The sequence below is a fragment of the Meles meles genome, chromosome X (assembly GCF_922984935.1).
Source record: "Meles meles chromosome X, mMelMel3.1 paternal haplotype, whole genome shotgun sequence".
Lineage (NCBI taxonomy): Eukaryota > Metazoa > Chordata > Mammalia > Carnivora > Mustelidae > Meles > Meles meles.
In genome coordinates, this window is record NC_060087.1 from 115741156 (window position 1) to 115769148 (window position 27993).

At 44.8% G+C, this 27993-nt stretch overlaps 1 protein-coding gene across 1 annotated transcript; it reads right to left on the reverse strand.

Annotated features, from left to right (window-relative positions):
* Positions 1–208: 208 nt before the first annotated feature.
* Positions 209–24161, reverse strand: MOSPD1 (motile sperm domain containing 1). Its single transcript, XM_045996263.1, has 6 exons — positions 24053–24161; positions 11199–11456; positions 11009–11084; positions 8908–9125; positions 3910–4071; positions 209–1942 (listed from the first exon to the last, which is right to left on the reverse strand). The coding sequence occupies exons 2-6, from the start codon at positions 11350–11352 to the stop codon at positions 1911–1913; spliced, it is 642 nt and encodes a 213-aa protein (XP_045852219.1). The 5' UTR covers positions 11353–11456; positions 24053–24161; the 3' UTR covers positions 209–1910.
* Positions 24162–27993: the final 3832 nt, after the last annotated feature.

A 27993-nucleotide genomic window follows, 5' to 3' on the forward strand; every position in this document is an offset into this window, starting at 1 on the left:
TGATTTTTGAAGCACGTGACTATTACCTATTCAAAACTTTTAAACAAATTAATTCCCCTGGCAAATTAAGAAACCGAAGACATTTTAGCTCATCTATTTCACTTTTTACTTTTCCTGTTTAACTCACAGGGATAGGAGACAGCACTAGCAAACAGGAGACAAAAGGGAATTCCTCAGAGGCAACCAGAATGAAAAGCGTACGTCAGTGTGAAACCCAGGCCTCCATTTTCATTTATTTATTAAAAGTAATTTCTGTCCTTTACAGTGTGTTACCTCTCACACACACACGCACTCACATGCATACGCACCCGTGCACACACACTGCGCACACGCACAGAGGACTTGAAGGGGACAGAGAAACAAGGATAGCCTCCAAACGTAATTTTTTTTTACGAAGTTTAAAATAGATTACATTTCTGTGCTTTTCAGTCATTACACAATGTACAGACATGATCCATTTAATAATGATTTATCTTTCCCAAATCGTTAAACAATGAGGATTTTCTATGAAAGAGTATACGTAAAAGCAGCTCTCACTTTAGAAGCAAAGTGCTATTTCCTGCAGAAACCCACCTCAAGCATACATTTTGTGTTTAGGTATATTCCTTGAGAAGACAACAGTAACAGTGCCTAAGTTCGTTCTATAAAAACACCTGAAAGATGATTTTCAAGAGACTCAATGCGTTGTGCTCTCAGATAAAAATCCTAAGTCAAAAGATCAGTTATTGTGACAGTAACAGTTAGAACTGCATATATACGTTAAAGATCAGAAGAGGCTATAAAGAAATGTAAATAGTTGTGCTTTGGGGACTTTTTTTTTTTTTGGTAAAGTTGTTTTAATAAATAGAAACTTAAAAAATGTCTCAGTGACTGATATAAAATAGACACGTATCAAGGATTTTCTATTCTTGACTTCGAGTTTAAAAGTGAAAAACATCTCCACATACAACATCCGGCATCTGGTAATCCCAGGCTGGGCCAGTTGCTGACAGGCCAAGAGGTTAGGAAGAAGCCATCAGGGGCGCCTGGGTGGCTCAGTGGGTTAAACCCTCTGCCTTTGGCTCAGGTCATGATCCCAGCGTCCTGGGATCGAGCCCTGCATCTGGCTCTCTGCTTAGTGGGGAGCCTGCTTCCTCCTCTCTCTCTGCCTACTTGGGATCTGTCAAATAAATAAATAAAATCTTTTAAAAAAAAAAAAAAAGGAAGCAACAATCAAGTGATTTTTCTCCTCCTAGTAACATAAAGCCCGATCCAGAGGTAAAGCCAGGGCAAACCAAGTAACCAAACAAATGCCTAGCTTCCTTTCAAATTCTTAGACCAAACAGAGAAGCCATGCTACTTCTGTGAGGGTTAAAGAAAACCCTAGATGCCTTTTCCTTTCTTTTTTTTAACCCTCCACACAGTAACTGTAAAGCTTATTTTAAAAACACCATGGCAACTGTTTATAATGACAGGAGACAAGGTGTAATTTACATAGCAACATTGCTGTTTGTAGTTAGGAAATAAATGTTATTTCATGTTCAGGCTGATCAGTTTGCTCTCAGTTTACTCTTTCAGGCCTTTCACTTGGAAGGACGTATGACTTTAGGAATCAAAGTGAATTAGAAAACAAAGATGACAAAATAGCAGATGTTTTAATTAACGTCCTTTGCATAATAGCTTTAGATAGAGAAAGAGTTTCTTCCAGTAATTTCCTAGGGGTCGCTCAAAATCATCCTTGCTGTGACACAATGAGCTGGAGTCCTTCCAGTAAAATCAGAGAGTAATTTAAAATATATATTATACTTTTGTAATTACTACAAATCACTCAATAGTTTGTCGCATGGTCATGGAGAGAGAGAGAGATAAAAGGCAGTCCGCATTCATATTTGCAAGATAAGTTTACTTCAGAAGTCAACTGAATTCCTTGTTCATGTTCTAAGTATAGCCATTGTGATAAGACCTGGAAGAAAAAAATGGGAGAACAGTTAAAGCCAGGCATTTTACCAAGTCTTCCATTCAATAAGCAATTGTTTAGATTTCAACGAGCAAATAAACTACAGTCAGCTTGAATTTCGTTGAGAGTATACGGAAGAAATCCAATTTACAGCAACGGGCAGTCACTGGATAGGTTTAATTAGATCACTGATGTCTGGCCATAGGTAATTTTTTAACCATCAAATATACCTCCCACTTTATCCAGTCACATCAGCTCTAAGACCAGCAGATGTGGCTTTTTTAAGGTGTCAGTAAAGGCAGCCAACGTCATTAACAAAAACATGTTGAGCCTATTTGTATCCTAGGGCTCTAGGACCACAAAGAGGCAGAAGCATAGTATTCTTGTTGGGCTTGTCTCTTTCGAAGAGACTCTGTACATGAAACCAGAAAAATTTAATAAGGTAAGAATATGCACAGTCCTAAATAAGTGGTTAAAAAAAAAAAACCAACACAAAGAAACCATGAGTGATAACGTACAGAGAAAGAGGACAATTGTCGGACCAGAGCAGGTCAGAAAAGATGCTCCAAAAGCTAAAACTGAAATAAGCCTAGAAGATTGGCAGAAATGATTAAAAAAAAAAAAGGCAAGGAGATCAGCAGGCATTTCAGGTGTGGGGATGGTGAAGCGAGGACAAGGTTGACCGGATTCTCAATGAGCTTTTCGGGGACCATAATTCGCCTCACAGGCTGTGATCAAGGATTTATACAGGGAATCAGCTGGACAAGATGGCTCAGAGGTCTCAGGGTGGAGAGCCTCACATGCCCAACTACAGAGTCATACTTCTTTCTATGGACTAGAGTCCTTGACGGCTCCCAAGTAGGGAGTGGCAATGATGAAACCAAACCAGAATGGAAATCCACCTGGCAGCAATGCAATGGAGCATTTGGGGGGTTAAAATAACTGGGGGGGAGGGGCGCACGGAAATAAGAAGAGAAGGAACACAGATAGAAGGTAGGAAGCCAAACTGAGAAGACAATTTTGAAATTTAAAGGGAGCATAGGGGTGCCTGGGTGGCTCAGTTGGTTAGGTGTCTGCCTTTGGCTCAGGTCACGATCCCAGGGTTCCTGGATTGAGTCCCACACTGGGCTCCCTGCTCAGTGGGGAGTCTGCTCCTCCCTCCCATCCCCACTGCTCGGGTGCTGTCAAGTAACATCTTTTAAAAAAAAATACAAAAAGAGAGCACACTGATGAGTACTGAGAGGATACTGAAAAGAGTCGGCCTCTCAGAAGACGTGACAAGAGATGATGAAAACAGCCAGCCATGACTGGAACCCTGATCCCTGACACATGGCAGGGACTGAGTAACTGTTCAGTTCAACAAATTACAAGATTTCAAGCCAGGATGACTGAAAGAATGACATAACGGGAAATCTGGGAACTGGTTTAAAGAGGAAGGTTCACAGTGTTCAAGAAGGTGGTACTGTTCACTTTATCACTGTTCACAATTTGTCTCAGTCTTTCCCTGGGATCAGTTCCTAGAAGTAGAAATGCTGGGTCGGGCAACAGGTGCATTTTACATTTTCTATGTGCTTTACACCATCGCAAGTCAGCAAAGTGAAGACAACTGAATACAGTAGCAGGCACCACTAGCTCAATCAGCTACAAAGAACTCATCGTAGGGGGGGCGCCTGGCTGGCTTCCTCAGTAGAGCATGTGACTCTCAATCCTGCGGTCGGGAGATCGAGCCCCACAGGTGTAGAGAGGACTTAAATAAACTTGAAAAGAAAAAAAAAAAGAACGAAATGTAAGCTAAAAATGAAATTTTAAAATGCACTTGACCTCAACATATGCTTTTGAAGCCAGCTTACTTGTTTCTCTTGAAAAAACAGAACAGAACAAAACGAAACCGGCACCAGCACCACTCACCGTGACCCTGTACACGTCGAACTGCCCCCACCCAGCACCTCCACGTAGAACTTTGGACCGCTTACCTAAGATATAAGCAGCCACTAATTTTTGATTCACACTCAAGTGCAAGCAGACAGGCACCAGTGACTCCACATCGCCCAGCGTGGGAAGCATCAGGGCACCGATGCACACCGCTCCCAGGAAGACGGTCAGCAGGCTCGGGCCGGAGGAGACTGCTCTGTTCTCTGTCAAAAAGACAAGAATTCCTGAGCTTGCTTCTAAAAGCGCCCCAAGACCAAAGTTCACTCACAGACACTGTCCCCACTCACCAGGATGCTGGTTTTGTCTTACTTCTCTGACTCTTTGCCCATCATGTCCATGCCATAGGGACGTGTCTGCTGGACTTATCTGGAAGCCCATAACGTCTCTGAGTCGTGACAGAATGGAATGTTGAAACGGCATTGTGAAGTCGCAAGTTCCTACTGGAAGGTCACCAGCCTCCCCCTCCCCCCACCTCACCCTCATTAGAAAGTGTCTGTGCATCACGTGTGCGGGTTTATAAAATACACAAGCAGAATTTTTAGAATGGGCTAGAAATGGACATGGAAATTCTCATTTTCTTCCTGTACCCCAATGGATGGCATGTGTCTTACTCCACTCAGGAGCCTGCTGCCTTCTTAGAGTGTCTTAGGTCTGGTCCTCCCAGCTGTAGCATCCTGCTACCATTTTTGAAAATATTAAAAGCAGCAGAAAAGCACTACTTGAGGGTTTTAAAGCTACCTGTGGGGTTGTCTGGGTGGCTCAGCTCAGCTGGGGTCGTCCTGATCCCAGGGCCCTAGGATGGAGCTCCAGCCCCATGCTGGGCTTCCCTGCTTAGAAGGCAGTCTGCTTCTGGGGCGCCTGGGTGGCTCAGTGGGTTAAAGCCTCTGCCTTCGGCTCGAGTCATGATCCCAGGGTCCTGGGATCGAGCCCCGTATCGGGCTTTCTGCTCAGCGGGGAGCCTGCTTCCTCCTCTCTCTGCCTGCCTCTATGCCTACTTGTGATTTCTGTCTGTCAAATAAATGAATAAAATCTTTTCAAAAAAGGCAGTCTGCTTCTGCTTCTCCTCCTCTCCCTGCTCGTGCTCTCTTTCAAAAAAAAAAAAAAATCTTAAAAAAACGCTACCTATGAACATTCTTGTCCCCTCATCTATCCCATTTACAGCAGAGGAGGCAGAAACCGTCTATGGTGGGTGTTCTGCTAAATGAAATAAACCAGCCACAGCAGGACAAATACTGCACGATTCCACTTCCATGAGGAATCCACAACATGGTCTCACTCAGAATCAGAGAGCAGAGCGGTGGTGACCAGGGACTGGGGGTGTGTTTAAAATGTGAGTTACTGGGGCGCCTGGGTGGCTCAATGGTTAAAGCCTCTGCCTTCAGCTCAGGTCATGATCCCAGGGTCCTGGGATCGAGCCCCACATCGGGCTCTCTGCTCAGCAGGGAGCCTGCCTCCTCCTCTCTCTCTCTCTCTCTCTGTCTCTCTGCCTGCCTCTCTGCCTACTTGTGATCTGTCTGTCAAATAACTAAATTTAAAAAAAATGTGAGTTACTGATCAGGGGCATAAAGGCTCAATTAAGCAAGACGAGTAAGTTCTAGAGCTCTGCTGTACAACACCGTGCCTGTAGTTAACAATATTGTATCGTACACTTAAACATTTGTGAGTGGGGGAGAGCCCGTGTTAAGCGTTCTTACTACAATGAAAGAAAACGTAAAAAAAAAAGAAGAAGAAAGAACAGTCCTGCAGTGCTTGCTATGTGTGTGCGATATTCAGATCCGTGTTTTTAAGAAACCCAGAAACAGCATATTGTCATATAGTTTTCCCACTACCCTTCTGTCATTAAAAGGAATAGCCAACAGCAACACAATCTTGTGTTTTATTAATGAAATAACACTGTTCATTTCATTATTAAATGCAGCTTTTCTAAATTATTAATACCTTAGCTGTTGTGCGAAATTTCATGGAGCCTTGCCAAAGCCAGACAGGTGAAAACAAATTCAAATTTTCTAGTGATTATTGCTTGAGACAAAACAACAGCATAAATACCAAAAAACAAGTCTTATTTTAGTTTGTGAATGAAGTAGCTTTGTATTTGTACTTGCTGCAGAGATGAGCTTTCAAGCTTATCTATTTGCATAGATACTTGAAATTTTTCAAAGCGGAAATAAATGGCTTTTCTTCTGATACGACAAGCTTGTTGTAAAAATTATATCAAGCTATAGAAAACATCAAGGTTCCCAATCAGTCTCACCCTCCTAGAGAGAACACTGTTAACAGCTTGGTACAGCTCCTTTCAGATTTTATAAATACCCACATAAACATGTTAAAAAAATGTTTTTTTTTAACATAAGTGAGACCATAATATGCCTACTGTTCTATAAACTGTTTCTCCTCTCAGAAATATATCTGAGCCTCTTTCTGTCTATTCCGTCAGAACCTTGTAAATAAATGTCTGCCTGGCATCCCATCTTATGAATATTCATAATTTAATCCAATCCCCAACTGATGGACTTTTAGGTCACTTTCAATCTTTTATTATTATAAACAATAATAAAGAGTGTAGTTTTCTTTAGCCAGAGGGCACGGACTCAAAACATTGCATGGAAATAGCAGTTCGTTAGTAATTAAGACAAAGCCACTAAGATTCAGCTGCATCTTTTCAAAACATCTTTTTAATAACGTGGGCTTTGGTATTTTGTTAAAGTATGCTTTGTGGGTTTCTCTTCAATTTCTGTTAAGTGAAAAAAATATATATAAATGCACTTATGCACACAGACAAGGTCTGGAAAGTAACATGGAACAGTTACATAAGCAAATTTGTTAAGTGTGTGGGATTGTAGATGTTTTCCTTTTTGAATTTGTTACTGCTATGTCTTTTATAGTACAATCAACTCGAGAAGAAATATCTCATTTTCTTGCCTTTTGATACATTTATAAAAATACATTTATGAAATCTAAATCTTTCACGATCTAGCCTCTGACCACTTTCTGGCTGGTTCACAGAGACCCCCCCAACACTGTCGCACTTGGGGTATGTCTAATAATCGTTTCTCTAAAGATGAGCAAAAATAATCACATTTCAAAACATCCCCCCAAACAATCTCAATTCGTTTCAACATTTTAGTTCAGAAACACTTAATGAAAAAAAAAACAAAAAAACCATGGAATTTTCCATACCGGAAACCACATGTTAATGTACTGTTCATTTAATAAACAGAAGTGAAAAATATCACTTTATCCACATGGATTAAATCAGGCACCATTATACTCTATTAACGAAGAAAACTTCCCTTGGTTTCCTGCCACACTATTAGAAACATGCAAATTCCTTGCAAAGAGGACATGTGGGCCAGGACACCATATGGGGGCTCTACTGTGGCATCGCCCTTGCTCTGAAGAGTGGCCAGAACCATGGAAACCTTGTAAGACAAAGCAAACCAATCCAACAGACCCTACCAGATGAGGAGTCCGGCCCCTCCTAGTGAAACCCGCACACCCAAGTCTGTGTGGGGCACTCTGCTCGGGCCGAGGACAGTGAGGATTAACCACACAAATAAGGTGCTGACAAGGTGCTTGCCTTCACTGACCTTCCTGACATGGACGGCTGAGAGAGGTTTGTCCCCCCCAAACAGAAACCGCCTCATTCATTTATCTACTTTTACAATTAGAAGAATTCTCTAATATACTTCAGATACCAAAGGTTCACTGTCCAAGGAAAATACGAATAAAATGCTCAATCAATACACTGTGATTATTTAGCCTTTTAGGATGATTTTCACCTGAATTCAGTAAGTTGTGAAATAAAGGGAAAAAATATAAAATGAAACTTTTAATCCTCATTATTTGGGGGAGGGGACTACTAAACTCGTCTGTTAAACACAGAAATGAGCTGAGAGCCATTTTCCTTTAAATTATGAATTTAACATCAAAAACCAAAAATGCTCATTATATGACTTTTCTTATTCGAGAGGAGGCATCTTTAAGGGGGAAGATTCCATTTCCATAAACATATACAAGCCAACTTCACAACAGTGACCAGAGATCAAAGTGACATTTACCAGAGGCTCTCTTTCAGCTTCAAAAGATGAAATTCTGCTCCTATCGGTCAGTCACAGTTGCTGAGAAGCACTCTACTGGCTACACCAAGACTCTTGAGCACAGTAAATCAAAGAGCCATTACTCCCTGTGTTATCCAAATAAACACTAAGATGAACAAACTGATAGGGCTCTGTGAATTAATGGAATGACAAGTAGATTTGATTTTAATTCCTCATAGATAATGTTGCAATTTCAAGGACAGCTGCTATCACACTCATATATCACCATCAGAAAGTTTCCATGTTTTTCTATGGAAAATTTTATCTTCCTCCTCTTAGAATGGGGTTGGAAGGAGATAATGAGACGTTAAGTGGGAGGAGGAATGACGTCCAAACAGTTGCATCTGAGGAGAGTGTCAATGTTGAAAGAATATATCATAACACTTCTGAATATCGAAGCTGGGAAGGAAATGAGGAATGGAGAGGGATTCAATTAATAGCCCACAGGGGATATTATAATCTACTTAGTTTAATTAACTTCAACTTTAATGAGATTTTTTTTTTCCAAAATAATAAGAACAGTGCACCAAGCTTGGCCTATTGCCAAACACCATCTCTCTCCTTCTTCGAACTAATTAAATGAGAAAGGATACGGGAAAGTCACAGAAACAAAAGTATATAATTGCCAAATTGTGCTAGCCTTCGAAAGTACGGGGCGGGGGGCTGCATTCTTGGGTCGACACATTTCAGAGGCGATAGCCACGCTCACCCTCTCCTCACAGCCTCGCCGGCGGAGAGCTTCTCTCCCCATTTCAAGTCCAGCTCTAGGCCTCTTGCTCCATTTTCGGTACCTGATCTCTAGTTCGGTTCCGTCCTGAAGTCGTTAATTAGGTGAAAAGTGGCAGATCATTTTTCTAGTAATGATCCTTAGCTCCCTGGTGATTTTCCAGTTAGAAATGCGTTAAGAGCGCCAATGGCCTTTAAAAGCAACCCCAAAACTACCTGGTTGAAAGGACTGCTCAAAAAATAAACTTTCGGTTAAATGTTCCTTTATCCTTTTTTCCTCTTCTTCCTTTTGTTGTTCTTTTGCAGATGGGAGAAGAATAGCCGCCACCTCTTTCCTTCCTAAAGCCTTCCTCTGGCTTTGCTCAGAAACTTGGAGGCGGAACTTGTCTTTTACACCATAGTGACAGGATTGAACATCTCTATGTCGGATCACACTGAAAACATTAAAAAAAAAAAAAAAAAGGCTGTTTAGGTTTCCGGGGACCTGTCAAACAGAATTCAGCCTGAGATTTCATACAGGAGAACATTAACTAACTGTAACCAAATGCTCAAATACAGAAACTTGCTAAGGAGGCTTAAAAAAAAAAAAAAAAAGGTCCCAGCATAACCCAAAAGGAAGTGGGTGATCCTAAAGTATTTGATGAAAACACATACTCTATGAAATAGAATAAAAGTCTGAAATAAAAGAACGACAGGTAAAGACAATTCCTTTTAGCAAGGACATTTATTCCCCCGTGAGATCTGCGGGCAGCGGTGGTTACCGAATAGGACACAGGAGATGCTTTCTTCCCCACCAAGGTCTCCTGGATTTCTACTGCCGCTCATTTACTGTGCAAGTAACAAGCCTCACCTAGACCCAATACTGAAAGTTTGTGCATGCAGGTAAATCAAGCAACTAAATATTAAGTAAACAGTACGACCAATGCTACAGACGGCTAACAATGCGCTTCTGTCTTCCTCCGAGAAGAGCGTAAAGCACTTGCAATTTTGAGAGCAATCTACAATTCCGTTTATCTTACCTCGTTCTTAATAGAGAACACAAACCAATTAGGTCAAAGATAACACATTTATTTGGCAAGAGACTACATTTCTTTGGAGTAGTCCTTGCTTATTGTGTATTGAATGAAAATCTAACAAAACCTGCGAAAACACATCCTGTAAAGATACATCATTTTACAGCTATGGGAGGACGAAAATGTATTAAGAAAAAAAAAAAAACCCTCTGCTTCTCATTCTCACGGACAGTTTCAACAAAGGTAGCTTAAATTAAGAGCTGGTCCATGGATCCATCTGGTCAACACTAGCTCCAAAGTGAAAATTAAATATGAACAGCTTGAACAAACAATCATTTATCTGACACTTAATTTCTGACGAAATTATCTGGAAGAGCTCAGATAACCGTTTACAGATGAGTAGTTACACGCTTGCTTCCTGTTTGTAGAGATTAACTTCCAGGCTTATTAGCGGGATCCTTTCAGATGAACTTCTATTACCATTATTCTGTGAATGTAGCAGTGTTAGCTTTCCCAAATGTCCCTATAATGTTACGGGATGTCCCAAGGAAAGCTGAATTCCCTGTTATAGCTAGAGAAATTTAAAGGAATGAGTTAGAACTTGACCTTCATAAGCGACCCCCGCTGTGGCTACAAGCACAACTGAGGAGATATTCATGGAAATATTAACACACCCATCCGCTCCAGCATCATGAAATATTACTAAAGATTGGATCGACCTATTTCGAATCTTAGGGGCTTCTTAAGAATTGTGAGGGATGGGGCGCCTGGGTGGCTCAGTGGTTAAGCCGCTGCCTTCGGCTCAGGTCATGATCTCAGGGTCCTGGGATCCAGCCCCGCATCGGGCTCTCTGCTCAGCAGGGAGCCTGCTTCCTTCCCCTCTCTCTGCCAGCCTCTCTGCCTACTTGTGATCTCTCTCTGTCAAATAAAAAAAAAAAAAAAAAAAAAGAATTGTGAGGGACTGGGTCGCCTGGGTGGCTCAGTCAGTTAAGCGTCTGCCTTTGGCTCAGGTCATGATCTATTCCAGGGGTCTGCTTCTCCCTCTGCCCCTCCTGCCCCCCACCCCCAGCCATCCGCCCTCGCTCTCGCTCGCTCACTCTCACTCTCTCAAAAAAAATAACCTTTAAAAAACCATAAATAAAATTTTAAAAAGAACCGTGAGAGACTAAAAACTTCCAGCAAAAATTCAAAATGTAATAAATGCCTAAGGGGGGGGACAGTTTCAAGATGAGATCCTTTTCAAGTTAAACACATAAATACTAACACACTTAAAACATGTTACCAGGAAGGGATTTTTGACTTACATATCCACACAACACTGAGGCTTTACTGCACCTGCAGAATCAGCGACAACATACTTATTTGGAGTAGTACACAAAACTGAAAGAAAAAGTCACAATGGCCATTAGTGTTTTGTTTTTTTTTAATTAGTTTCTACAAGTAAACAATTAGTAGGGACTAGTTACAATCCATAAGAGAGACCTAGAGACTCACCTTTGAACTTTAAGGCAAACTCATAGGGATTATACAGAGTCAACACCTGCTTATGTGTCGACTGGTCATCGGCATAAAATATTAGCTCCGTGGGAAACACAAAAACAGGAAGATTTCCTTCCACTAACTCTGGCTGTCTTTTTTGTTGATGCATTGGCACTGAATCGCCCTTGCTGCAGCTTCGGTTTTTATAGTCTCAAATCTAGTTGGGACTTTTCTTAAGTCAGTTAGTTAAAAACTCCAAAGCATTTTGGCAATCTAGAAAGAGAAGAAGAGAGAAGGAAATCGAATGACACCTGTTTTCATTTGCTGTCCTTCCAACAAAAAGCACGTTCAGCTTGCATTAAAATGGGTCCCCGAACCATTTAAAGATGGCTTTGGATTTTTCCTCATGGCTTACTTACAAAGCTTGTTTCAAACTATGCAAAGAAATTTACACATGCTCCCTTCACGCTCAAGCTTTCAACCTATGATAAATTACATAAATGCTCGAATAAAGAAGTCTTCCAACCTCAAATTAATCACCCTCTTTCAAGGAGGTGAGATCAAAGGGTCATCACTCTTTTTAAAAAGTTGGATTTCTTAAAAAGTAGAATTTGTCTTGTCACAACTGATTTTATGTGAGCTAATCCAAATTCTCAAAGGCTAAAATAATAAAAAGCAAAGAAAGTTTCTGTGAATTCCGGGAGAAAAACACTTTTACATTCTTTTCAACAATGCCTTGGTGCCTTCTGGCAGCGTGGGTGGGAGAGTTCTTTTCATCTTTTTTTCTTACCAATAACCCACAACAAGAAAAAACGTCTTGAAAGGAAACCGAATGTCCAAACTTGTTAAGGAGTCCTTGGGAGTTTTCTATGAAAATTCAAAGTCAGTATGAAGGCTTTGGTATGCGGCAAGCTCTGTGCCTCCCCTCCTACATCAAGCACATAGACTTCAGAGCTATTTTCTTCCAATTTCGAGACCTTTTGGTGTGGTGTTGCTGTGTTTACTTCCTAATCTAATTTTAATCAACAACATTCTTATTTAGCTAGCATCCTAAGAATGTGGCTTCTGAAAATGCCAAAGCTAAAACAACCCGATCACAGAAAATGTCTGATTTTCCCTCTGTAGATGACACCATTGCTGACTTTGTGTTCAAGTTTCCACACCTTCCAGGAGCACTGTAACACAAGATTCAACTGCTGGGTTCCGCTTGAGGCCCTTCCAACTTTTATCAAATGAGATACTGTATAATCGTGTAGGCAAATTTTTATGTTCTTTCCGCTGAACACCTGTTACAAGCCAGGAACTCTGTCAGGAGCTGTGCGGACACAAGGATGAGTAGAGCACAGGCCCTGCCCGCAGAAGACTCCAACGGGAGGGCCCCTGGGTGGTGCAGCCGGTTGAGTAAGCGACTGGTGGTTTCGGCTCAAGTCACGATCTCAGGGTCATGAGATGGAGCCCCGCATCCGGCTCCACGCTCAGTACGGAGTCTGCTTGGGATTCTCTCTCCCTCTCCCACTGCTTGTGTTCTCTAAATAATAAATAAAATCTTAACAAAAGACTCAAATCTAACCGACGAAACAATTCTATTTGTTTCTCTATTATAATGCATATCATTATCTGTAAAGTGGCAGGGAATCAGAAGATTACACGAATAATTCTACCTGGAAGAGAGGCAGGGAGATGACATTTGAGTAAGTCTCTAAAGAAAAAAAAAAAAAGGGCAGGAGCGCCTGGATGGCTCAATCGGTGAAGTGTCTCCCTTCGGCTCGTGTCATGATCCCAGGGTCCCTGGAATCAAGCCCCTGTCGGGCTCCCTGCTCAGGGAGGCGCCTGCTTCTCCCTCTCCCTGCCTCCCCCGCTCACGATCACTCATGCAATCTCAAACAAAATCTTAAGAAAAAGAAAAAAAGGCATTTACTTCTGTGTTGGGGAGGCACACGTAGGAAGGCACAGATATGTGCAAGTGAGGGACAATGCTGGGGAGATCATAACCCACAACCTGTCCCAGACCATCATGCTGCTACTTCCTATCCACGTACCCTACAACATGCTCACACACAGCTCATGACAGGGGTGGGCTGGGTTTTGGGGGTTTTTGACCGTGCCAAAGGGCCTACTGACATTTTTATTAGTAAGAACATGTAATGTGTGTATCATTCATACCAGATCACAAACTTTTTATTAATTACATATACTGAATTAATTAATACATGCAAAGCTTTCAGCACTCACTGTAGGCCATGCAACGTTCTAAGTGTTTGCTACTGTTATTAAATTAGGAAGAGACAGAGACAATAATGTCAGCAGGCCTCCTGCCACAGCCCAGCATTTCCACTCTAGCTAACTAACTCTCTGCTGTAATACAATAAAACGAAGATTATTCTGAAAAGCATCTGTTATGAAGTCATTCTAATTTTGAGGTTTTATTTGCCACATTATTTCTCTCTCTTTTTTTTTTTTTTTTGGTAAGGGCCATACACATTTCTATTTGGATAATGTGCTCTCAGAAGTTTGGTATAATTTTTTCAAGAGAAAATAATTAGCTCTATTACTTTCTTAGTAAGCTTGGCTTTCAGAAACACAACATCCGAGTTTGCCATCACTAAACAGTATTCAACACCTCATTCTAAAATGTTGGGATGAGAATTTAAGGGCCCCTGGGTGGCTCAGTGGGTTAAACGTCTGCCTTCGGTTCAGGTCATGATCTCAGGGACCTGGGATCGAGCCCCGCATCAAGCTCTCTGCTCAGCTTCTCCCTCTCCCTCTGATCCTCCTCCCCATTTGTGCTGCCTATCTCAAGTAAGTAAAATCTTAAAAAAAAAAAAAAGGATGAGAATTTAGCTTAGGATAAAAGGTGGCATGGCATCTCTAATTTCTGGGAAACAGTTTAGTCAATAAATGTTGGTAAAACTGGTATCAACCTGGAGGGGGGTGGGGGGAGTTGAATTTATCCCTTATTCCTCACAAAATTCCAAAACTTTATTAGGGTAAATTCCAAATGGATAAAAGTTTTAAATGTAGAAAGAGAAATCCATAAAACACTAAAAACCATGGGAGATTTTTTTCCTTTCCAATCTGAGGCTTTCTAGCAACCAGAAACCAAAACATGTTGATAAATTCAACTATCTAAAAACTCTTAAAAACACTGCATGGAAAAGAAAACAAACAAAAAAACCCACTCCAAATCAATAAACAACAGCAACAAAAAAGTCTACACAAAGCCAAGGGAACTTTTTCAATCATAAATCAGGTCTAATTTCCCTACCAGATATACCAGAAATACAAATTATTATGGAAAGGCACTCAACAGAAGTAAGCAAATGCTACAATATTTCATAGAAAAGGACAGTTTTTCAACTTCCCAGAGGAGGGGGAACCTCTCACAAGAGAGATACATGTTGCTACTTGCCAGAATGACGCTCAGTCAACAACTTTTGGGAACCCGTGGTGGGAGCAATCAGGCCTGGTCCACAGGTTGCTGACATGCTGACTCTACCTGCCACGAGTAACACCTATGCCCTTGGACCTGGAGATTCGTGATTCTACTTCTAGGAATTCAGCTGGCATAAATATTCATCTTGTGGGACGTCCCATATGCGTAAGCGTCTCCATTCTCAGTACTGAGGAGTAAATAAAATGACTTATGGGAGGCACACAGAACAAAGCTTGGCACTCAACAAGGGTTAGCTGTTGTCAGGAGTCAAGAGTGGAAACTGCCCAACTGTCCCTTAAGACATGGGGTCACGAGATAAAGAAAGGTACAGCCATTCGCTGGGAGGCCAGGAAGCTGTCAGAGAGAAAGAGAGAGCTCTCTGTGTTGTGTAGCTATGGACTGCCAGTCAAGTGCAGTGCAAAGTGAGAAAAGCGAAATATGATGTGGACTAGAGGGTATCTGTGTGGGAGAAGGAGGTTTCCGGGCTCTGGGTGAAAGATCTTTGGAAAGGGGGGCTCCTGGGTGGCTCAGTCGTTAAGTGTCTGCCTTCAGCTCAGGTCATGATCCCGGGGTCCTAGTATTGAGCCCCGCACTGGGCTCTCTGCTCGGTGAGGCACCTGCTTCTCCCTCTCCCACTCCCCCCTGCTTGTGTTCCCTCTTTCATGATCTGTCAAATAAATAAATAGAATCTTAAAAAAAAAAAAGAAGAAGAAGAAGAAGATCTTTGGAAGGACAGCCCGGGCTACCCCTGGAGAAACTAACTGAGCGGCTGGCGACAAAGTGGGAGGGCAGTTTCCTCGGGATACCCTTTTGTACCTTTTGAATTCTGAACCCTATGAACACCATTCAAAAGTGTGTGTGTGTGTGTGTGTGTGTGTGTGTGTGTGTGTGTTTAAGTCGAATTAAACAATAACTCCTCCAGGGCCGATTTTGAAAAAGGTGCCAGTTTTGAAACTCAAGAAGGAATTTAGAAACAATGTGTGAAAAATCTCTGTTAATTGCATTTTCCAATTCATGATCCTTTAATAACATGGAAAGCCTGAAATGATGTGTTAAATACCATGATTCCAATTCTTTAAGCTCCTTTTGGATGCAACAGAAACTCATTACAGTGAGAAAAACAAAGGTTTAGCAGGCCTTGCAAACCGAGGGAAATGTGCAGCTGTTACAGAGGAGAAGGACATGGTTTCTACATCCGACTGGGCAGTTGAAATTAACCACACAGAACAAGCCCTGAACTCTTCCAACCTTAAGGGGAAAGTTCACTGGCACAAGTCAGAGTAGAAATTTCGCTAGCTTTACGTAACGGCTTAGCAGAATTCTTACTCTTTTTCTTTTGAAGCGTTCTCTGGACGAGTTGAATATGTACACTTTTCCCCATGAATGGTCATTAAGTAGGCTGTCCATCCCCCCGGCCACTGTTAAAGAAGTGTTTCATTGGTTCTTTTTTTTTTTTTTTTTTAAGATTTTATTTATTTGACAGACAGAGATCACAACTAGGCAGAGAGGCAGGCAGAGAGAGAGAGGAGGAAGCAGGCTCCCTGCTGAGCCGAGAGCCCGATGTGGGACTCCATCCCAGGATTCTGGGATCATGACCTGAGCCGAAGGCAGAGGCTTTAACCCACTGAGCCACCGAGGCGCCCCTGTTTCATTGGTTCTTACCAGTTTCTTCTTTTTTGCATCCCTGTTTCTCACTTATCCTGGCTAAGGAAAATCAGCCCCAGGTCACCAAGCACAATATTAGAGATTCTGCCAACAAACAAAACCAAGCAGAAAACCTGCCTCTCATGGATGGTATTCTGGAAACTTAACACTTTCTCTTTGCTCCTGTCCATACCGCAAAAGGACAGAGTGGAAAAATTCTGGGAACAGATTATATACTAAGCCTTTGGTAAAACCTGACTCCAAATCGGTTTATGAGGTCGCTTTCCAAAAGTCACACACACACACAAAGTCAAAGACTGAGCTCCCAGCCCTTCTCATTTTACCGCTGAGGAAAGCAGGCCCAGGACAGTTAAAGGACTTACCCAAGGTCACCCAAAGTGCTGGTGGCGGATCTCTGGGCTCCAGACTCGCACCTCCCTAAACGGTTCCATCTCCTCTGATCTTGTCACACTGTCACACATATGCCCTCATCTCTAGAAAGGTCCCTGCTTTTCCAGAGGCGTTCTCAAGGCATGAGCCACAATTCAAGTCTTGATACACGCGTTTCCTTTTCAGTTTTAGAAAGAAAAACAGGGGTGCCTGGGTGGCTCAGTGGGTTAAGCCGCTGCCTTCAGCTCAGGTCATGGACTCAGGGTCCTGGGATCGAGTCCCGCATGGGGCTCTCTGCTCAGCAGGGAGCCTGCTTCCCTCTCTCTCTCTCTCTCTCTCTCTCTGCCTGTCTCTCTGCCTACTTGTGATCTCTCTCTGTCAGATAAATAAATAAAATCTTTAAAAAAAAAAAAGAAAGAAAAACAATTGAAAGATAGTTTCACTTACTAAGTTGGGCGTGCTTTCTTTTCCTGATTAGGAAAGATGATCTACGGCTGACAGTAACTGCCCATGATAATAATAAATTAGTAGTAGTAGTAGTAGTAAACAAGGTTTATCCTGTATTCTACCTGTCTGGGCACCAAAATGTTCCTCACTCTTCAAAGCCTCCTTCAAATTCCCCCTCTTGGTGGTCGTCTTCTACTTCTCTGATCTACATGATCTCACTAACTTTATTACATTCTCTCTTCATGTACTTACTGTATTGATGGAATATTCGGACGTTTGTTTTGTGTGGGCTCATTGGGACTCCCCAGCCTTCAAGCACCATGCCATATTGTTTTTCTGCGGCCGTTTTTGGTTGTTTCTCGTCTGACATAGACCCAAGCTTGGTATTAGGCACTCGGCAGACACTGAACTTACCAGCTTGCCTACAGGTGCTTACTAATAACGGTTTCCTCCATCAAGGAACATTCCTCCTCCTCATGCCTGAACACATTTTGTCCAAAAAAGACAGGAAAAGGATCCCAATGAAAGGAACGGTCAATCTACGGTAGCTGCTTACTGTGGGTTGGGGTACGTAGAGAACAAAGAATCCGCACCCCTGGCTGCATCTCCCCTTCCCGCAGCCCCTCCGTTTCCCTCTCCTCCTTAGCCCTGGCTCCCTCCGGGCCCAACTAGGCTCCAATATAGCTCCGACCTCACGGAGACACAGTGCACCTGGGAGCTGGTGATGCGGGAGCTGCCTTGTCCTTTTGCTCTGTACCAACCACACAGAAATGCAATCGTGAATGCAATTCGAAAGAAAACCTTATGTGTGGACACCACCTTGTGACGAGTTTGCAAACTACTCTCTCTCTCTCACACACACAGACACACACAACCCTAAACACATCAAGTCCCCACACTCCCCACCATCAGTCCAGGGAGATTAGTACCCCAACGTGTGATCCTTTTCTCTCTTTTCCTCACATGAGATGGACCAGAAGGAGGAAAAGATCAGACCTGGAGACAAATGGGGAGTTTCCATACCTTTGTTCACCAGATTCAAAATGGAGATTTAAAACAGAAACCACTTTAAAGGCCTGTCATTTACCCTATCCCCCTTTTTTTGGAAAGAGGGGGTTGCAAGAAAATCACATGAAATAAGGGGTCCTTGGGGATTCTTGTGCTGCAGTGGTTTCAAGCTTAAAACAGCTAAGGATCATCCCAAGTCCAGCTTCCCCAGGAAGGGGCAGCCCATCTGCTGCTGGGCTATAGCGCTCCAGCTCCCCCTGCCTTTCCCAACCTCTTCTGTTTACTCTGATTAACTCTCCAACTCTGGGCCAGCTCCCTTTTATCTGGGCACAAGGACTATCTCCTTTCTACATACTAGGTGTGGGCAGCCAATGGCCAGCGAAATACTAAAGAGTTAAGAGCAATAAGTTCCTGGGGTGCCTGGGTGGCTCAGTGGGTTAAAGCCTCTGCCTTCAGCTCAGTTCGTGATCTCAGGGTCCTGGGATCGAGCCCCACATCGGGCTCTCTGCTCAGCAGGGAGCCTGCTTCCCCCTTTCTTTCTGTCTGCTTGTCTGCCTACTTGTGATCTCTATCAAATAAATAAATAAAATGTTTAAAAAAAAGAGCAATAAGTTCTTCTGCTTTAGTCTATTATTCAAACCTCTCTAAAACAACAACAACAACAACAAACCCCTCTCTTCCTTCCCATTTCATCAGCTCTGCTCTCTTCCTCTTTAAATCTCCAGTACCATCTATTGGGATTTTGAATGGCTGGTATATTGCCAAAGTCAAGTCCTTCAAGGGCACCTGGGTGGCTCAGTTGGTTAAGCCTTTGCCTTTGGCTCGAGTCTTGATCTCAGGGTCCCTGGGATTGAGCCCCACCTCGGGCCCCCTGCTTAGTGGGGAGCCTGCTTCTCCCTCTCCTGCTCCCCCTGCTTGTTCTCTGTCAAGGAAAATCTTTTTAAAAAAATAAAGTCAAGTCTTTCACAAGCAACATTCTAATGTTCTAATGTCCACTTTATAGGTTCAATCATTCATTGTGTGGTATTAGGCCATTTGGTTTCTACACATTTCCTAGGTTTTTCGTGTAATTTGATGTCTTACCAATGGGGCTGACCTGCTATGAATAAGATGATGACAGGCTACTATCTATTCAAGGAGGAAAAGCTGAGCTGTGTGCACTTGAAGACTTAAAAAAAAAAAAGGATATCCTCAAGTAGCCTCAGTTTTAAAAGCATTTTTCGGGGCACCTGGGTGGCTCAGTGGATTAAGCCGCTGCCTTCAGCTCAGGTCATGATCTCAGGGTCCTGGGATCGAGCCCCGCATCGGGCTCTCTGCTCCACAGGGAGCCTGCTTCCTCCTCTCTCTCTGCCTGCCTCTCTGCCTACTTGTGATCTCTCTCTGTCAAATAAATAAAAAAAAAATAAAATCTTAAAAAAAAGCATTTTTCTTTAAACTAGTTATTTCCTTTGTTTTACAATATCTCAGTATTTTAAGTATTTTAAGATGTGCAGTTCTCAAAGCAAAATCCCTATGAACTCATTATATGAAATGCGTGTTGTGGAGGACCTGGGTGGCTGTCAGTTAAGCCGCTGCCTTTGGCTCAGGTCATGATCCCAGGGTCCTGGGCTTGAGTCGTACATCGCATCAGGCTCCTTGCTCAGTGGGGAGCCTGCTTCTCCCTCTGCCTGCTGCCCCCCACCCCCACTTGTGTGCTGACAAATAAAATCTTTAAAAATAAGAAAGAAATACGTATGTATTTCTCCAGAGTCTTAGAATCACAAGTTCACTCACGGAACCTTAACTGAGCACGTATTCTGTGCTAGGCTCAGTGCTGAGGAATATGGAGAAAAGAGGAAAACATTTTCTCAGCCCTTGAAAATTTCAGTCTAGCAAGAAAAACAGATATACATGGTAATTAGGATAGGACGTGACAAGTGTTAAAATGCTGATAGATAAGAAAGCTCTAGGAGCATAAAGAAAGTGCCAGGCTGCCTTAAATAGAAGTTTGCAGTAGGAGTGGGGGGGTGAATTCCAGGAAGAAGATGTGTAGATACATGAAAGGGACTCTTAAGATGAGCTTTGGCACAGCACATGGTTAAGAAATAGCCTGTATGGAGGAGTGGCGAGAGATGGTGAAAAAATGCTGTAAGCCAAGTTCGGGGGTGGAGACTTGCTTCTGGGTGCCAGTGGTTCTCAAAATGTGGTACTGGACCAGCGGCAGCAGCTTCACCTGGGAACTTGCTAGAAAAGCCAATTCCTGGGTCCCAGGCTAGACCTGCAGCCCCAGAAGTCCTGGGCTCGGGGCCCAGTCATCTGTGTTTTCACAAGCCCTCTGGATGATTCTAAGGCATACTGCACCTTGAAAACCACTGCTGTAGGCGATGGTTGGAAACTTCTGAAGGCTCTTAAGCAGAGACTGGAGAAGATACGGAGTGGGACTCTGGAGCAGTTACAGGAAAAACCAAGTCACCCTTGAATCAACACAGCATGAAGGGAGGGCCCAGACAAAGGCCACAGGAATGGAGAGGAAACTGATTTTAGAGAGGTTTTACAGGTGGCCCAGATTCAATCAGGTGACTCGGAAAGAGCCATCTGAGGGTTTTCACATAAAAGCTGTCACCTTGTCCAAGGTATCGACCACTAGGTGTTTTAAGAAAGGAGTCCCTAGAAAAGGCATGCCCATGGAGGCAAGGTCTGTGCTTCCACAGCGTCAAAAGCAAAGGGTGCCCGGGCTTATTAGTCATGAGTCTTCTTGGTCGGCTTGGCCGTTCGACTTCTCACCAGCAGGCAGTCAACCGGCATTCACATTAACATAAACATGTTCTGTGAACTGGGTTAGCGTGAATCAATCCTTGAGACTGACAATTTCGGGACGCGTGTGCAAAATTAAATCTCAAATGCTGCGAAGCTGAAACAAGGGCATTGGTTCTGGGGATCTAACCAAGGCACGGCCAAAGTGAGAGCCTGCTAGAGCCTTCTTTTCATCCTCACTTCATCTCGGATCACACAGCCCACTCAATTCAGGAAGAAGCTGGGATGAATGAAAGAAACCCTCTGCTATGCCCCAAAGGTCAAGGAAGTCAGGTGTAATTGTACTTTCTAATTTGGGAGGCAGGATTTAGCTGAGGCAATCTTCAATTTCCTGATTGAGAGGCAAGAGGGGTCCAGGTCAACCCATATGACTAATTTACTTAATGAGAATTTTGCAGGGCACAATCCCTATTTCTATTAGGACTCTGGATAGCTCTTGTGATGGACTGCGTGTTCTTCCAGCTGGTACCAATAACTCGGCTTATTTGATCCTCTTATTTTGTCCAAGAGTATTCCCCAATCAAAAACTGCACTGTTTTGGGGCGCCTGAGTGGCTCAGTGGGTTAAAGCCTCTGCCTTCGGCTCAGGTCATGATCCCGGGGTCCTGGGATCGAGCCCCACACTGGGCTCTCTGCTCCGCGGGGAGCCTGCTTCCTCCTCTCTCTCTGCCTGCCTCTCTGCCTAGTTGTGATTTCTCTCTGTCAAATAAATAAAATATTTTAAAAAAATAAAAATAAAAAAATTTAAAAAAAAACTGCACTGTTTTTATGGAATTTGAGAGCTATGAGGGACCCTGGAGATGAAAATGAAACTTTCATATTACAGATGAGGAAACAGAAAGCCTCAAAGAGTAAATCACTTCATTTATTGTAGGCCAAGAGTCTCTAGAATACTACAAGGCAGCAGAACAAGATTCAGAGCAACGCAGAACATCTGCCCATTTAAATTTTAGACAATATTTAAAATGCCTCTATTTTCCATTTGAAACATTTTTTTAAAAACAGAAAAAGAAAAGTAGCAAATTACTTACTTTATTGGGCTATTAGAGGATGGGGAGGATTTTCTTGTAGTTTCTTAATTGTTTTTCAGAAACTAGAGTTAAGGGGCACCTGGATGGCTCAGCTGGCTATGCATCTGACTCTTGGATTTCGGCTCGGGTCAGGATCTCAAGGTCCTGAAATCAAGCCCCACCCTGGGCTCCATGCTGGGTGTGGATCCTGCTTAACATCCTCTCTCCCTCTTATCTTACCCCACCCTCTCAAAAAAAAAAAAAATTAAAATTAAATGTCAAAGCTTCAGAAGAAAACAATTAAAAATTGGGAAGAAAATGTCATGAACAATTGAAGGGGAGAAACATGCATTATTTTATAAGCTATTCTGTTTTCGGTCTTCACCTACAAAGGGGTAACTTTATACTAAATATTGCCCATTACATCTAATTGTATATTACATGTGAAGGGAATCTATCACCACGACTCCTTACAGATTTGAGAAACTCTAAATTTTCAAATATCCTGGCATCTGAGTAAACCTTGCATTTTGAGAGTTCTAGAAATGCTTCAGAAACTAGTTTAATCTTGTATTCTGTTGGGTATGTACACCGTGAACAACTTGAAAGGCACATTTGGCCCGTTTCCTGTTTTCCAAACCTCCCGTTGCTTTCTACCAAAATATACAGTAATCTAGAAGTTGGTGTCCACTCCCTAGTCAATATCCTGTATATAGCATTTTATAGGCAGATTTCCAAGCACTTAAAGGAAACATGGACGAGATTTCCATCATCAAGAATATATTAAATTCCGGGGCACCTGGGTGGCTCAGTGGGTTAAAGCCTCTGCCTTCGGCTCAGGTCATGATCCCAGCGTCCTGGGATCCAGCCCCGCATCGGGCTCTCTGCTGAGTGGAGAGCCTGCTTCCCTTCCTCTCTCTCTCTGCCTGCCTCTCTGCCTACTTGTGATCTTTGTCTGTCAAATAAATAAATAAAATCTTAAAAAAAAAAAAAGAATATATTAAATTCCAGGTGCGCCCTGGCTGAAACAGTAGACTTTTCCCCTTCTCTCTGGAATTCGCATTAAGAACGCAATGCATTCCAATAGAACGGGGCTGCTTTTTAGGCAAGAGCCAAAGGATCCCATTTTCCAGGTCTGGGACCATCTCTTTATTTCCCTCAAAGGTCAAAAATCCGGGACCGCTTTCATTTACTATTTTGCCCTCTCGCTCCCCGAGGTGAGGTCTCTTGGATTCTACTGGGGCAGAAAAGCAACTTCAGTCCGGAGAGGGCAGATGTCAGTTAGTTTACCCAGAGGGGAAACCGCGGAACATTGAAAAAAGAGTTGGACGGCCGGAGAGGAGTGTGAAACGGTCCGTCCTAGGACTGGCGCTCCACCTGATCGGGGCCCTGCCTTTCCAGCCTTCGTCCCCACACCGGCCGGCTCCGTGTGAAAACGGTCATGTGAGCCTGTTTACAGCCGAGCAGCTGGTGCAACCATCAGAATCCGTGCGGAGGTACAGGAAGCGGGACGGATGCAGGCCACGTACCCCCGCCACCCCCCGCCACTATTCCACGAAGGCGTTCGGTCTCCCTCTCTGCCTCGCCACCCCACTTTCACCTCCCTCCAGCCATCCCGGGACGCCTCGCTTCAGCCCCGCCGATTTCCTCCCAGTTGCTCGCCGGGGGAGGGGGGGGGTACCGGCCGGGTTAGGAGGAGGAGGAGTTAGGGCGAGGACGGTGTCACCCCATATGGGGAGTCAGCCTCCCTCCCCTAGCCCTCCTCGCCACATCCGCCAAAGAGTTGTCCCTGGAGTCTCATCCCCGGGACAACCGAACTCTGCCGGGCGGGCACTGGGGGGATCCCGAGCCTGCTGCCTCCGCCCGGGCACGGCAAAGGCGCGCGCGGGCCGGCCGGACCCTGACGCCGGGCTCCGCGGGCGGCGGGGCGGCAGACAGTCAGAGATGGGGCAGAAAGGGCTCCATCTGCCCGCTCCCCGCCTCCCACCCGCAGCCGGGCGCCGCCGAGCCCCGCCGTCAGTCCCAGAGCCAAGCTCTGGGGCTGGGTACGGCTCGTTCTCTGCGCGGGGTCTCTCGACAACGTAACTTCCACGTCCTCCCGAAGTCGGAGGAAGTGGGTGACGGGACGGTTGGGGGGACTCTCACCTCGGCAACACCGGCTCCTCGGAAAACAGCTGCCACTGCTCCTCCGGTCCTTTGTCAGCGTCTCTAGGCTGCACTGCCTGCTGGGATACCGGAGGACTCAAATGCCACCTCTCTCCGCCCTCGAGGATGAGCTGCGGCTGGGGGTGGGTGGGAAGAGGGAGAGGAGGTGGAGCCGGGGGCGGGGCCGGCCCGGGGGCGGAGCCTCCTTGCTCACCTGGCCTTTCAGGTTTTCTCCTTGTCGGTGCTCCAAACTTCTTCCCTCTGTTCCGGAGCTTTCCCTCCTCTGCCCTCTCCTCCCGTCCCTTCCCGCCGCCCCTTGAGGAGACGGGAGACCCTCACTGAGGGTCGTTCCTCTTTGCACTTGTCGGGCCGTCATTCTCGGTTCCCTCCTCCCCCTTCTTCCCCCAGGCACGCGACCGCGAGCGCACACACACGCACACACATGCATACAGGGCGTACCCAAAGCTAGGTGACTGTACCGCCCAGACATTGCTTATTAACCACCTTTTTCCACTCCCTCCTCAGGGCTGCAAATTCTGTGTCGGGCCCCACGACTTTTTGTCTGGAGCTGCACGGTAGCCTCCGGGTTGGGCTCTCTCTGCTTCCAGCTTGCCTTTGTTCACACTGTCTCCCAGATGGCAAACACAGGGATTTATCTAAGATGTACAGGTGACCTCTTACTTCCCCGCTTAAAACCTCTCAATGTCTCAAAGTGCCTCCAGTCCCTCGGCATGGTATAGAAGGTCCTCTGTAATCCTCTTCTGATGCCCCCAATACTCGAACGCCATAAAACTAGGCCTCCCGGGAAGACAGCGGGGCCGGCGACCAGGCTGCCTCCCCCAAATACTCCCCCTTGAAAGTAATGTCCACAGGCCCCTTGGAATAGCATTAAAGCTGGAATACTCAGAATGAAATGTTAATGCTCTTCAGAAAGCCACATGTTCCCTCCCTACAAGTAGAAGGCCCAAAGAATTACCCTCGATTGCCCCCCACCAGCAATGGGCTGCAGGTAGATCGCCCTTGGGCTCAGGCTTCTGATGCCTTTGCTCCTTGATTCCCTTCTCTGTCTTTGGAATACCTACCTGCCTTTCAAGGCCCAGTGGAAATGCTACTTCCTCCAACAAACCTTCCAGGATCTTCCATGAGAACTATTAACTCCAACTTATTCTGCTTTGCAGTTCTTCCTAACTTAGGTAATCACTGCTTGTGTGTTCTGCCATCCTTTCTCTACTACCTATGAATTCCTCAAAGCGACCCCCGGCTGCTAGCACACTGTCTAATCCAGAAAAGGCATCCATATAATTGGCAGACATGAAATCCTTCAGCTCCACGGTATCCGAAGCCCTAAGTAGGCCCAGAAAGGAGCCCAGGCCAGGCTTCAGCAGGAACATCTTCGTGTTGGCCCAGCCACATGCCATTTTGCAAACACAAACTGGTTAGACAGCAGAGCATTGCGATTGCAAAAGACCCAAAGCGTGGACTTCCCTTGCAGGTCAGACAGGCTTGTGGTATAATATGTGGTTGTGGAAAATGTAACTGGTACAGTTCACACGAGAATCCACTGTAGACAGATTTCATGGTGACACAGAAAATAACCGAGTCTCTGGGGGCGCCTGGGTGGGTTAAAGCCTCTACCTTCGGCTCGGGTCACGATCCCAGGGTCCTAGGATCAAGCCCCAGAACCAGCTCTCTGCTTAGTGGGGAGCCTGGTTCCTCTTCTCTCTCTCTCTCTCTCTCTCTGCCTGCCTCTCTGCCTACTTGTGATCTCTCTGTCAAATAAATAAATAAATAAAATCTTTAAAAAAAATGAAAGCCTTTACACTCTACTGCTTAGGTATGTGTGTTTGACAGTTCACATTAGGAATCAAGCCCTCAATGCAAATTCCGAGGGTGATGCTTTACAACAGGATTTCCCAAATTGGCCTGAAGGGAAGAATCACCGGGAGCCCTTGTTTGAAACATTCCCAGAACCTCCCCAAACCTACCAAACCGAAATTCCCAGGTAAGATTCTGCCCCAACAGTTCTAAAGGTGTGGGTTTTTCTATGCCACCCAAACACTTCTCTGACACCGTCGTACAGTTCATCTCAATTCTGACATTATTGTGAAATTTAATACAGGGGAAACCTCACTAAAATGGAGTCAGGGGGTTTGGCAGGGGCGGCTCTCGACACCCGACCCTCGTGGTCTATGACCGAACCAACACGAAGAGAAGAAACTTGGAGGTGGGATTTTACTAGCCCAGGGGGAAGAAGGAAAGCTTCCTCCTCCCCCCAGCGACAGCCCAGCCAATGAGAAGCCACTACACTTCCAACTCCCAGTTTACTCCAGTGGGCTTCTTGTTTACAACTGCCCCCTTTCCCCTACCGTCCTTCCTTCCTCCTCTAGGCTTGCCTAGGGTTTTGGGATAGCTTGCTTGTCCCAGGTTGCAGTTCCCTGCTATTCTTGAATAAAACCCCTTTTTGCTGGTAAAATAATGGGTCGTTTTATTTTTTTAAGGGTAACACTATCTACCTGGAGATAGCATCAGGTCCTCCAGGGTCAGGCCTCCGTCCTCCGTCTTACAAGACTGCCCTCCGCTTCAGATACCAATCGCGAGTACAGGTTGTTGCCTGTACTTCTTGCTAACCGGCTGTTAGCCGGTGCTCATGCCCCCCCTACCTGGGTTCAGTTAATTTGCTGAAGAAGCTCACAGGACTCAGGAAACCAGTTTACTCCCTCGATTACCAGCTCCTTGCAAAGGATGTGAAAGGATAGGTAAGGAGAGGTCCCGAACAAAGGAGCATCTGTCCCCGTGGAGTTTGCGGCCCAGCGTGGTGACATGTGGAAGTATTCTGGTTCACCAACCTGGAAAGTCCCCAAACCCTCTTCTTTGGGGTTTTTATGGGGGCTTCAATACGTAGGCATAGCTGATTAAGTCATTGGCCATTGGTGCCCGATTCACCTTCCAGCCCCTCTCCCGTCCGGAGAGGTCAGTGGGGTGGGACTGAGAGGGGCAAGCTTCCAGTCACGTGGTTGGTTCCCCTGGCATCTAGTCCCCCTCAGTAGAAGAATCAATTAGGAATCCCCAAGGGGGACTCTTCTCTTCAGGCAAGTGTGGGAGACACTGCTATTCCCAGGTACTCACCTACTGAAATGAGTTGGTTTAGGATTCTTTCTGGGAAAGGCCTTCACGGATAGAGATCATGGTGGGAGCAGAACATTGGAGGAGGCTCCGGAGGACGAATCTGTCTGCAGTCTGTGTCACAATCGTGTTGGCAAGTCCTTCAGGCAAAACCTTCCCCTTGAAGGCCCTTGTCCTGCCCCCAGGCTCTAAGAAACTGGCTTGAGGCCCTGTAGTCTGAAAGAATCTGATCTACCAGCCAAAAACAAAGTGTTCATCCTTTCATTTTGAGATCTTTGCTGCCCGCATCCAACTGGTGGTTTCGCCGGGTTTTCTCAGCAGCACGAGGGTTTGATGACCAACACTCCCTTTGGATCCCTCTCTTCAGAATTTCCTCAGCTCCTAAGCAGACCTCTTTCACAGCAGGGAAACACTGTTAATTGTCGTTGTTCTCCTGTTTGTCTCTGAGGTGACGAGAGCTGGATTCGGTCTTGTCCATCCTTGTATCCCCAGGATGTAGCATGGTGCCTGATGGGTTATAAGGGTTTATGGTGGGCTGATGTGTGAAACTGTTGCCTGGCGGCTTCCCCTGCTTGACTGAGGGGTCACTGAGGACAGGCACAGGTCAATTCTGTATCCTCATGTCCTCGCCTCATGCCACGCAGAGCCATGGGTTGGCAAGTGTTTACTGAAGAGCGAATGACCTCCCTTTTTGACAGAGCCCATGTGAGCTACTTCGGGAGAGAGGTGATCTGCTAGGCACCTGCACGGACAGTCTTGGGATTAGAACTCAGAGAGAATTAACTGCTTACAGCCTTAACAAAGGTGAGCAACTTTTG

What these genes read in the sequence shown, in the direction of transcription:
- MOSPD1 (XM_045996263.1), bottom strand. Translation starts at nt 11,352, where the DNA reads ATGCATCAACAAAAAAGACAGCCAGAGTTAGTGGAAGGAAATCTTCCT. An exon ending in GTTTGCCTTAAAGTTCAAAG is followed by an intron (nt 11,085 to 11,198) that starts GTGAGTCTCTAG and finishes TTTTTCTTTCAG; the next exon opens with TTTTGTGTACTACTCCAAAT. An exon ending in AGTGGCTGCTTATATCTTAG is followed by an intron (nt 1,943 to 3,909) that starts GTAAGCGGTCCA and finishes TTTTTCTTCCAG; the next exon opens with GTCTTATCACAATGGCTATA.